General features: G+C 42.3%; 2 protein-coding genes across 3 annotated transcripts in view; both read left to right on the top strand.

The window, feature by feature from the left end:
* Nucleotides 1-9,637, top strand: part of LOC137439854 (cullin-associated NEDD8-dissociated protein 1) — a 125,859-nt gene extending 116,222 nt beyond the window's left edge. For both annotated transcript variants that reach the window (XM_068136026.2, XM_068136017.1), the window contains exons 15-18: nucleotides 748-917; nucleotides 7,540-7,704; nucleotides 7,848-7,955; nucleotides 8,673-9,637. In XM_068136026.2, coding sequence (XP_067992127.1) covers nucleotides 748-917; nucleotides 7,540-7,704; nucleotides 7,848-7,955; nucleotides 8,673-8,900 — 671 coding nt within the window. In that variant the 3' untranslated portion in view covers nucleotides 8,901-9,637. The remainder of the gene's footprint in view (nucleotides 1-747; nucleotides 918-7,539; nucleotides 7,705-7,847; nucleotides 7,956-8,672) is intronic.
* A 2,595-nt stretch (nucleotides 9,638-12,232) lies between these two features.
* Nucleotides 12,233-12,694, top strand: part of LOC137439847 (tubulin beta chain) — a 40,886-nt gene continuing 40,424 nt past the window's right edge. The window contains exon 1 of the mRNA XM_068136003.2: nucleotides 12,233-12,414. Coding sequence (XP_067992104.1) covers nucleotides 12,358-12,414 — 57 coding nt within the window. The 5' untranslated portion in view covers nucleotides 12,233-12,357. The remainder of the gene's footprint in view (nucleotides 12,415-12,694) is intronic.

Raw genomic sequence — 12,694 nt, 5'->3', positions numbered from 1 at the left:
TTTAAAACAGCTGTTCACCACCATCTCTTATCTTCCGCCATCCAAAACCTTGATCTTTTCTACCCCCGCTAATTTCACCCCAAATCCACTTTTTTGAAATACCAACTTCTTTCCTGGAAGTCCTTGGTGTACTTGTGTTTATACTTCTTCCACCCCCCCCCCCTCCCTTCCCACGCCGCCTCCCCCCAAGCCCCCTCCCTCCCACACATTCCCGATGTCCCTGCTCTCAAATGTTGTGTTTATGTGCTTCCCCTTCTCTCCCCATCTTGTCTACCGCTCCCCTTTTTATATACTTTGTTTGTTTGTCGCTTTGATTTGTTTTTGTGATAAATGTTAGTTCTTTCACGAGCCTCGATTCTGTATACAAAAAAAAAAAAACGTCACCAAACATGGGCTGGGTTGTGAGCAGTGATACATACGTGCATATGTTACGGAGCATCGTACGTTGTGGATACCAGAAAATATTGGCCATTATATATGGGAAATAAATATTAGTGGGACTTTTCCAAATTTCCTGAAAAAGTAGGACATCCATTATTTTTTTATTTAAATGCTCAAATACCAGTGGCAATGATCGTTTGCCTTGTGTCATGCTTCATTCATTAATTAGAATTATGAATTGTGAACTATGTTCACATTGAATAAAACGTTGCTTGTGATGTTTTTTATTTTGCTTCACGGGACTCTGTACCTCTCAATTTTTATCATGATTTACATCAATTAATCCAAGACATCATTTCTATACAGGGGATTTCCTGGAAACGCTGGAAGACCCTGACTTGAATGTACGGCGTGTATCTCTTGTAACGTTCAACTCTGCAGCACACAACAAGCCTTCACTTATCCGTGACCTGCTCAATCTGGTCCTTCCACACCTGTACAATGAGACAAAGGTTCGAAAGGAACTCATACGAGAGGTGAGTGTCCTTAAGAGAGAGCTTTTGTTTACACATTATGTCGAGGTTCGTGGAGGAGCTTGAACATTGAGCGGATATGGAAGTAACAGAACAAATGGAACAGCAGAAATAAAGGAGGGGGGGGGGGGGACACCAACAGCAGCAGGGTTGTGGGACAAAATAGAAGAAGACTTTGAGAAATAATTAATGTGGACTAGTGGAGGACATGTAGGTGGACAGGTTGGATATCGCCGAACATTCCAAGGAAGAAAGAACTGGAACTTTGGAAAGGGGTGCATTTGCGGAGGGATAATGGGGGTATAAGATATCATGGTTTTGAAAGGGGGGGTGGATAATCTGAGATAATGGTGAACAGCTGTCTTGAAGCCCTGGAGGGAAGAATTAGATTGAAGAGAACGTGGAAGTTGGTTCCACGGGGAGGAAAAAAGAATGGAGGTGAGCAGAGATTCTTGATTTTGTGAGTTTCACCAGAAGGGTTTTGCTAGCAGACCGTATGCATCCTGCAAAAAAACTAGGGGGGAGAGCACAGAAAATAGAGGGTACGAGACAAGAAAGGAGGTGGTAGAAGACAGACCACTGACCTGTCTGTGATATGAAAGTGATATGCCAATGGACACAACTTCATTGTGAGAGAAGGCCAACTTCTGCTTCCCACTCGTCTGCCCAAGAAATGTCATGGCTGAATGTGAGACCTAAAAATGTTAGTGACTGAATTTCTGCAATTGGGTTGTTAAGAAAGCAGATGGAAGATTTGCAGACGGTCATTTAGGAGACAGAGTGAGATTTGTGAGAGACAGAGAGACAGACAATCCTAACAAATCTCACATTTGCGAGTGTGAGATTTGTTAGGATTGAAAGACGTATTTCAACTGCCTGACCAGCGGTGGTTCTATCAAATTCTGCAGATGGGGAAGAGACCGAGAGAGATCATTGATGAAGATTAGGATTAGGAATAGGACAGGGCCCAGAACACTGAATTGGGGCACTCCAAACTTTACATGGAGAGATGAGAGGATCCCCATTGAGAGCCACACATTGGCTATGATAGTAGAAGAAGTTGGTAACCCGTGAGTGGAGTTGGCTTTGAATGCCATAGGCAGAGAGTTTGGAGATCAATATGGGATTCCAGACTGTATCAAAAGCTTGAGATATGGCCAGAGAGACGGCCCTGATCTCATGTCTGATATTGTTTTGAGAGCAGACAAAACATTTTCAAGGGGGAGTGACTTTGTCTGAAACCAAAATTATGATCTTAGATGAGGTTGTTGGAGAAAGGGAATGGTTTTATATCAATTGTGATGATGAATTCCATGGCTTTGCTGATGCTTGGAAGTAAGCTGACAGGTCTTAAGGGGATTGATTTTTTTCACCTTGTTTATATAACATGATTACGTTCTTCTTCTTCTTCTGGAAAGAAGAAGATGATTACGTTGATTGACTTCCAAGTTGGTGGAAGATTACCTAAGGCAATGATAGTGTGAAATGGCAGAGAAAGGATGTGAGAGAGCAGAAATGCATGTTTTACCTGCAACATGTCGCAGGTCTACAAAAGCTCGGTGGTGCTACTGCTGCTGCTGCTGTTGTTGGTGTTGTTAGGGTTCTTGTCATAAGTCGATTTTTGAAATGTGCACCCATTGATCAGACAGCTACCAGACCACACCCATATCTGTCGCTTGATTACACCTCCCTTAGTGCAGAGATATGGCCGCCATCCTGTTTCCTGGTGGGCCTAACACATTCGGGCAGGATGGGCCTCTGCTCATTATACACTGTACGGCGTTGTTGTGTTAGATTTCCATTGGCTTTATTTGGGTCGAGTGTTAAATTATTAGTAAGGTTTAATCAAGACCGTAAGCGCTTTCCTAAAAAAATATCATTCCATAACTTTGAATGGTGCCATATGCGTGTTTTCCAATCAGCCTATTAACGGGTTTTTAAAGCCAATGCAGTCACGTTTAATGGTAAAGTCCTGCACCTCGAATGACCACATAGTTTTTATGAACAAAAGGTTGATTACCAGAGAGAGTATGCGAGAGTGGAAACTTGGTAACTGCATACACCTCTGACGTTCTTGGGGTCCGAGCCTAGATCTACTGTATTATACAGTGCATTCAGAAAGTATTCAGACCCCTTCACTTTTTTCACATTTTGTTATGTTGCAGCCTTATGCTGAAATCGTTTAAATTCATTTTTTCCCTCATCAATCTCCACTCAATACCTCATAATGACAAAGACAAAACAGGATTTTAGAAAGTTTTGCAAATTTATTAAAAAGAAAAAAACTGAAATATCACATTGACATAAGTATTCAGACCCTTTGCTATGACACTTGAAATGTAGCTCAGGTGCCTCCCATTTCTCTTGATCATCTTTGAGATGTTTCTACACCTTGATTGGAGTCCACCTGTGGTAAATTCAATTGTTTGGATATGATTTGGAAAGGCACACACCTGTCTATATAAGGTCTGGCAGAGTGGCCAGACAGAAGCCTCTCCTCAGTGAAAGACACATGAAAGCCGCTTGGAGTTTGCAAAAAAGCACATAAAGGACACTCAGACTGTGAGAAACAAGATTCTGTGGTCTGATGAAACCAAGATTGAACTGTTTGGCTTCCGTCTGGCCACTCTGCCATAAAGTCCAGATCGGAGGAGTGTTGCAGTGATGGTTGGCCTTCTGGAAGTTTCTCCCATCTCCACACAGGATATCTGGACCTCAGCCAGAGTGACCATCGAGTTCTTGGTCACCTCTATTGCCAAGGTCCTTCTCCCCCGATTGCTCAGTTTGGCCGGGCGGCCAGCTCGAGGAAGAGTCCTGGTTGTTCGAAACTTCTTCCATTTAAGAATTATGGAGGCCACTGTGCTCTTGGGAACCTTCAATGCAGCAGAAATTTTTTGTAGGCTTCCCCAGATCTGTGCCTTGACACAATCCTGTCTCTGAGCTCTGCAGGCAGTTCCTTCGACCTCATGGCTTGGTTTTTGCTCTGATATGCATTGTCAGCTGTGAGACCTTATATAGACAGGTGTGTGCCTTTCCAAATCATGTCCAATCAATTGAATTTACCACAGGTGGACTCCAATCAAGGTGTAGAAACATCTCAAAGATGATGAAGAGAAATGGGAGGCACCTGAGCTAATAGTCAGGTTCACTATGTTTTTTCGTTCAAAATCATGGTACATTAGCAAACCTATACATTTTTGGAAACGTTATTACATGGAAAATCTGAAAATCAATGTTTACATTTGCCAATTCCGACCAATTCGACCAATCGACCAATTCGACCATTCGACCAATCGCTTCGATCGACAGTTCGACCAATCGATTCGATCGACCATTCGACCAATTCGATTTGCCAATCAATTTGACCGACCTTTGCTTGTGTGGAACGGACTCTGAAAACGATGCGGACTATATTGTCGGATACGACACACAGGACAGTGATGACGAACTCTAAATGGCATATTCTGTAATCGTGTATGTTTGATGCCATTGACTGCCTGTGTATATTTTGTCATTGACTGCCTGTGTAGATGTGAAGTTATACTGACTGCATGTGTATATATGATTTTGCTGACTGCCTGTGTATGTTTGGTGATATGAATTATTGTGACACATTTTGATGTTATTAACTGCCTGTACAAAATGATAACATGTATTTGATTATGCAACTTATCGCGAATATAAAGACAGTATTTTGCAATTCAAAACCTTTGATTCGTGTCTTACCATTCCCCATAGCACTAATTTGATACTTTCATTGGATTCCTTGTCCCTGAAAATATAGGTTTAGTATATTTTTAAAAGTTTTTAGGGTAATTAGAGGCAGAAATAGAACAAAATATGTATTTTACAGTGGCCATTTTGAAAATCCAAAATGGCCGCCATACAGGTATCTCTCCAAATGTAAACATTGATTTTTAGTTTCCTTATGCTATAACCTTTCCAAAAATGTATAGGTTTGCCATGATTTTGAACAAAATTTTGATTTTGATTTTGAAAATGTATAGGTTTGCCTACCATGATTTTGAACGAAATATAATTTATTGACATAGTGAACCTGACTATAAATTTCAAGTGTCATAGCAAAGGGTATGAATACTTATGTCAATGTGATATTTCAGTTTTTTCTTTTTAATAAATTTGCAAAACTTTCTAAAATCCTGTTTTCTCTTTGTCATTATGGGGTATTGAGTGTAGATTGATGAGGGAAAAAATGAATTTAAATGATTTCAGCATAAGGCTGCAACATAACAAAATGTGAAAAAGTGAAGGGGTCTGAATACTTTCTGAATGCACTGTATATACCCCAGGGAGGATAATGACATAACTCTTCCTGCCGCTTTTGTTCACAGTCGGTGTACTAGTTTCCTGAAACCAGATACAGCAGTCCATCAGATACGTAATTGATATTGAACCAGACCGCGAAGACCCTCAGGGATTAATTGTATAATCCCTTCAACAGCAAGGATGAGGTTATTGTGTGGACAGAGGAGGGGAAAAAAATGTATATTTTGTGTAGTAGGTTGTGACCACAGTGCGGTCATTCTTCTTCGGACATGTTTGCTGATGCCATCCGTTCCAGTTGCAGAATCAGGGTCGACTAATGACAGAAACTTCTTCACCTTCTCAGTTACAAATGACACAGTGAGAAGGCAGTTGCGTGCATCTGGGAAGGGTAGGTACAGAGCGAGGGGTTGGAGACACAATATGTGGGAGCAAACACAGAATTGAGTTGAGTATTGAGTCAACAAGCGGAGTTGGCTGCAGTGCCATTTGAAGAGAGGAAAGGGATGGAGGAGCATAATCGAGAGACAGACCTATCAAGGTGCCACCAGGTTTTAGAGGAGGGAGGCAAGTTTGAAAGCTCATTCTTGAGGTTGGCTACATGTTGTTTTCTGGCTCTCCTGGGAGTAGACACACATTTGTTGTGGACTTTTTGGAAAGCACTGAGATTGACTTTGGTCTGATTTGCCTTTCAAGAAGAGAAGGCAAGCTGTTTCAGGGCAGCTGTTTCACCACAGGATTCAGTGTACCATGGGCGAGAAGACTGGTGGGATAACCTAAGATGACATGGGATGGATCTGTACATAAGGGAGAGCAGGTGTCTGTGGAAGAATTCCCATGCTGAGTTAACATTACAGGGGCAGGGAGACCAGTCCTGAAGAAAGATTGCTACTTGCAGTCCTTGCCAGTCTGCCTGAGTGAACTGCCAGACTTGCCGATGAATGTTCTCCAAGAATGGCTAGAGAGATGTTTACCTTCACAAGCACATGGTCAAATGAAACAATTGAAGCAGAGGAAGAGCATGAGACATTGGCGGGAAAGTTGCTCATAACCAAATCCAGAAGGGAGGACTTTCCATTGACAGAAATCTGGGTGGAAAAGTTTACAGATTAAGTCAGTCCCATGGAGTCCTTTGCTGAAGTGCCATCATTTGAGAGAGGTACCAACACCTAGTCAATTGACATGGTGACAATTGAAAAGTTGTTCCATGTGAGAGAGATGTAAATTGAGTCATCACATTTAGTAGGACGGTATGACACACAGACAAGTACGAGGTGGGAGAGGAGGGGAAATCACAGCCAAAGGGGGTTGAGAATTGTAAGAGCATTACACGGACAGTGAGAAATAAAGTTCTTCATTTAAAGTGCAACTCCACTGCCAGGACTGTCTTCAGGCCTATCAAACCGGAGGATGCAATAGCCAGGAAGGGGACACTAAGACATATAAGGGTCATACGGTGGAAGGAAGGATTCTGTTAAACAGATGTCCAGTTTATCAGCAGTCACCGGGATTGAGAGATCTGTCAGGTTGGAGCAGAGGGTAGGCCTCGGATGTTTGAGGTTCACCCAGTTAGGGATGAGAGAAGGCGGTGTTGGCATGGTGCAGGAATGTGAAAGGGGTGGTGGAGTTTGAATTGAGGTCGGGCCAGGATGGGAGCTGGCTGGAGGTAGGGGTGAACCTGGCAGGGGTGGGGTGGGAGCTGAGAGGAGGTGGGATTGGAGGGGTGGAAGCTAGGCGGTGGTGGGCCAAGAAAGCTGGGAGGGGCAAAAGCTGAGAGGAGTGGTTGGGTGAGGAGGAAGCTGGGTTGGGTGAGGGGGAGGCTGAAAGGGGAGGTGGGGCTGGGGGGTGGGGAATGTGAGGGGGTGGGGGCGTGGCGAGGGAGGAGATGGGGAAGATGGGAGGTGGCGGGGGAGAAATATGAGTGAGGGGGAATCAGACAGAGTTGTGGAAAGAGGAAAGATGAGGGGATGCAGAAAGAGGGGACATTAAGTGGAAGGATGCTGAAGAAGGGGACACAGAGAAGGGGTGGGTTTGGGAAGACTTGCATATGTGGAGAATGGCATGACATGAAGGTATTTGTCACCACTCATGGACGTGAAAGAGAATTTGTGGGCTTGTGCATACGACCTCTGCAAACTTGACTCTTTAAGATTCCCAATCTGGATATACAAAGACAGACTTCATGATTTGGTTTTGTTTGTGTTTCTTTCAGGTATGAAACAGCATCATTTGAGTATCTGTCAGATACTGAGGCTTTCTTTTTTTTGTGCAAGATGGCTTTTTTCGATTTATTTTGAATGCAGTATTGGCATATCCATAAACGACTTTTGTGTGTCCGTAGGTTGAAATGGGTCCTTTCAAGCATACTGTCGATGATGGCCTAGACATCAGAAAAGCGGCTTTTGAGTGCATGTACACGCTGCTGGACACCTGCCTTGACCGCCTTGACATATTTGAGTTCTTGAATCATGTTGAGGATGGGCTAAAGGATCACTATGACATCAAGGTGACAAAAAATACATTTGACTTGATGTTCCATCTCATCTGATGGAAATGATTGAATCATGCTGACATTTGAACCCATGGTTTGTAATGTTTTGAAAAAATCAAATACTATAAACCCGGTCCTCTTTTGCTATGTTTTTCCAGATGTTGACGTTCCTCATGCTCGTTCGTCTCTCAACCTTGTGTCCCAGTGCTGTTCTGCAGCGATTGGATCGGCTTGTTGAACCGCTCAGAGCCACTTGCACAACCAAGGTGACCTTTGGGGCATTCCTCATCCTCCGAGCCTCACGACAGCTGGAGTTGTTTGCAAGATGAAACGTTCTCTTTATTTATATATTTCCTTTGATCAATCAGAACATTGTTTTCACTTGTGCCATGTATGGTTTTTACGAAGATGCAGACTCTTTTCTTTTCTTTTTTTCTAGCTAAGATAGCTCTACTTTTAATTTCCTCTTTCTCACCTCAATGTCCATGTAAAGACGTCAGATTTTTTTTTTTGCTTGTGCCATGAATATATTCTAGATTCTCACTTCATTCCAATATTGTCTGTCTCACATAAACTGAAAAAATTAGCTTATTTAATCATTTGTGCCGAGTCATCAATGCCCAGGACCGAATGATTGGGAAATTTCAAACCTTCATCACCTGGGCTACAAACTATCTCCTGAGAGCGCAGATACGACACGAGTGGAGTAACTGCCCCTTTCTACGATTCGATAAAATTCCCAATTTGTCACAAGGTTCATTGGGTTTCATTTCACTATTGGTGTTCCTCCAATATCTCACTTCCCAGGGTTGACATCTCTCCTCTTTTTTGAGGAATGTGATTATTTTGATGGGCTGTTTACTTCGATACTACAAGTATGATAATTTTGAGGTGTTGGGGTCTTCTGGAGGTGATTTGGTACAGATTGTGTGAATTGGAAAGAACATTGGACGTTGCTTTGGTGTGCTCTTTCCTGTTCATAGGTGAAAGCAAACTCAGTGAAGCAGGAGTTTGAGAAGCAGGACGAACTGAAGCGCTCTGCCATGCGTGCTGTTGCTGCTTTGCTCACCATTCCAGAAGCTGAGAAAAGCCCACCGATGAGTGACTTCCAGACACAGATCAGCTCTAATCCGGAGCTATCGGCCATCTTTGAAAGTATCCAGAAGGATGCAGCCACCTCCACCAGCCAAGACACGATGGATACGAGTTGAACAATTGAACCCTAATCCATTTTCTTTTCCCCAGTATTCATTCATAGCCTCATACCACTCTTCTGTTCCCAGAATTGGTCAAATGCCTCATACCACTCTTCTGTTCCCAGAATTGGTCAAATCTTTCGGCTTGATTTGCCAGCATTCACACCTATATGGGCATGTGATGAAATTTCAATACCAATGTGATGAGCTCTTTGCAGAGGTACTTTGAGTGGCAAACCGACTGACACTTTTGTTCGTGGTCCTTTTGCTGCCCTTCTAACTTTATAGCTCAATGTGCCAACCTGCCCAAATTCCCATGCACCAGAATTCCCAGTTTTAGCAGCTGTGCACTACTCCATTGTAGATTTCACACCACCGAAGCTTCCCGGAGGGTGTTTTCACGTGGGTTCTGCTTGTGGTTATTGCACATGCAAGAATTATGTTTCCATTGATCTTTGTCCCATTGTATGAGAGCAAATCATTTGGCAAGTTTTCCAAAGGCTTTAATTGGTCTTTTGTTTTTGTTATTGTTTTCCCATGTTCCTTTTTCAAGATCGTGCTACTTTTGAAAGTAACATGATCTGTTGAAAGTTGTGCAGACTTTTTTTTTCTTTCTGAAGTTTTGTTTTTTTCTGTTTGAGACAGCTTTAAAAGAGGCTTAAAACGAGGAATTTGAGGAAGACAATATGTTTGCTGTATACTTCTAAATATGTTGGCATTTTTGTCTGGAAATATAAAATGCTCACCCACAATGGTGCGTCATTATTTTTTGTGAAGCTGAATGTCTTCACGTGTTTGAATTTTAAAAGATTTTTATTGTTGAATCTTCAAGCTTACTGTTTGCTCCCCCTCACAACCTCACCCACCTTTATTTGATAGCCCTTTGTGTTCAACTTATCGTCTCCAATCCTAAACCATGATCTTTTCTACCATCGTTAACTCCCTGCCCCCATCCTATCACAATACCTCCTTCCTAATTTCCAGTTTTTCCTCTTGAGAGTTTACTTCTGTGTCCATCTTGTCCACCCCACTCCTACCCCTCGGTCCTCCCCACATCCATTGTTTGTCCAATCTGCTTATATATTGGCCTTCAACCCTGTTGTTGGTGTTTCTCATCCTCTCTGCAGCTCATTTTGACCTGTTGTGTTCTGATCCATTCAATGGACGAGCACTTCCCCACCTCGACTATGTGTACCTTCTGTGCAGTGGGGGTAGGAGGGGCATTGAAATGATATCTTTTTCAGTTCTTCACTTCACATTTGCTTTTGGTGGTGCGAGACATCGAGCGATGCAATACGTTTTCCAATTATGAATGACTGGCAGCTATACCAAAGTCAGGTGATTGGATTGTATCAGATTTGATAGGATGGAATAGCCAGATAGCATTAACTAGATATCTGCGATCACCAAAGGTAGGCCAGGAGAGGCAATGTGGTTTCAGTTGTTGGATGACCCCCATTTTATGTAATGTGTTGACCTCTGGGCACCGCAACTAGTACACTGGTAACCCAGACTGCATCGCAGCAAAAAAAAAAATACTGTGTTGTTTGTGTTGTGCCCGTGATGTTGTTTTTTAGGGTGAAACCAACAAACGATTGGAGACGAGGGTAAAATTATAAGAAATATTTAATATCCTAATGTCGACCATAAGTATAACAATATTAATTAAATGGAGCAATAAATGACATTGCTATTAATCCCCAAATTAGGTTAGACATCTGCGATCGCCAAGGGTAAGCCTGCGACTTGCACTTGGCTGACAATCCAATATAAATAAATAACCACCTTTAGAGGCCATTTTTCCCCGCAAGCGGGGGTTGGCCTTTTTCGGGAACCGTGGTTGTTGTTTTTTGGTCCCCTTTTTGAAGCAATGTTTTACGGCATGATGCCCTTTTACGAATCCAATGATGGCCATATTTTTATTTGACCTTCAATATTTAGGGATAGTGTATATTAAGAAAATGTATCCATCTACAATCTATCCATAAAACTCCACATCATGAAAATCTGAGGAAAGTTATTCTAGCTATGATAGTTTTTTGTTTTTTTTGTAAATTAGGTCACTAAAAAAAATAGGTCAAGGACATTCAATATCAGATGCACAACTTCAGTGCAGGTACACTGATGATGCAAGAACGCCTTAGAAGGCCAAGCGGTTTCTGTTTTCCAAGCAATTTTACATTGAGCTGTTTCCGAGAAATAATTTTTTAATTATTTGCGTTTAATCAAAGATGGCTGCCATACCATGTGACCTATGACATCACAATTATCAATTTTTATTATAAAAACATTCTGCATGGGTGTTACTCCAACCCTGAAAGTTTGTCTCAATCGGAAATGGTTGCTGAGAAAAATGAGGTTTAGCCCGTACAGACGGACAACCCGAAAACAATGCCGACTGCCACCTTCGGGGGCAGAGGCATAGAAATGTTACGCATTTTGAAAAATACCGTTTTGCCGTGTGTGACGTCATAACGATATGCAAATTAGCCAAATGATAATTACCAATGCTAGAATTGTTTAGGCTAATCACAAAACTTTCATTCAGTGCAAGAATTGTGTTCATAGCATATTCAACAACAAAGTTAGAGAAATTTGAACAATGGAAGGTGTTTGCTCTGCCACCAGAATCGCCTTTAATGTTATAACATGAAAACCAAGGCTTAATCAATTATTTCCAGACCCTACACCCCATACAATGTACATTTTCGATAATCTAGATATATTTGATACTAAGTGCCATTGTAATGAGCTGCAAAGATGCACCAGAAAATGCACAACGAATATATATAACACATGAAAAATAGACTAATTTTGCATGTTTGTGACGTCATCATTCCATGCAAATTAGCTCCACAATAGCAATAAAGGACACCATTGTGAAGAGGATAATCAGACCTTTTATTAAACACCAGAATTGTGTTTCTGGCATCAAAAACAAAGTTATACGAGTTAGAACTAATTTAGTCATTTTTGGTGGTTACCCTGGAAACGATTGTGAAATAATTGCATCATTTTCAGACCCGACGTCCACCCTGGTGATAGGCCATACTATAGGTCGTTATTGGTTCCCTGGCAGTCAGCGATTTCCCTTCTTAAAGATCGGGATTACATATTGGCTCTTTTCCAGTCATCCGGAAGTATTCCCTCACCCAACTACTTCTTGAAAATGTTGACTAAAAAAACCGGTGACTTACTGTAACATGAAAGAACCTGTACACTCAAAAACGTGCACAACAAAAACGATGCATTGCCCCGCCCCTTTTTGGTCTGGCTATTTATTTAATTTCCACGCGGTGGCAGCCAATACGACGCGCGCGCCCCGCCCCCTTTTGCTCGGGTTATTTATTTAATTATCAAGACAACGGCAAGCACCACATCGCGCGCGCACGCGCGTGCTTTTTCGCCCTCAGAGTGAACGGCGTCGGCGTGCACGTTAGGTTGAACGGACGTGGTCTCGTACATCGGCACAATGAGGGAGATCGTTCACCTGCAGGCGGGGCAGTGCGGAAACCAAATCGGCGCCAAGGTAACAACATGCAATACTAATTATGATTTATTTGTATAAAAAATTCCAAGTTGTCATTTAAAAAACCGAATGTGTGAGGCGATTGTAATGTGTTTTTATCCGTGTTGGGTGTTGTCACGATCAGCAACAGTTTTTCCCTTCACTCATCTCTCCATCTCTTCCCTCGTTACCTGACTGGAATTTTAATCACGACGTTTCGGACAAAAGCACCAGCATCGGCCCTACTTGGACACCCTCCGTTGACGTTCCATCGATCTATGATCTATATTTATGACACGAG

Source organism: Myxine glutinosa, chromosome 1 (genome assembly GCF_964187855.1).
Source record: "Myxine glutinosa chromosome 1, kmMyxGlut1.1, whole genome shotgun sequence".
Classification (NCBI taxonomy): domain Eukaryota; kingdom Metazoa; phylum Chordata; class Myxini; order Myxiniformes; family Myxinidae; genus Myxine; species Myxine glutinosa.
Note: the sequence above shows the minus strand (reverse complement) of the source record. Positions and strands in the feature narration are given on the sequence as shown.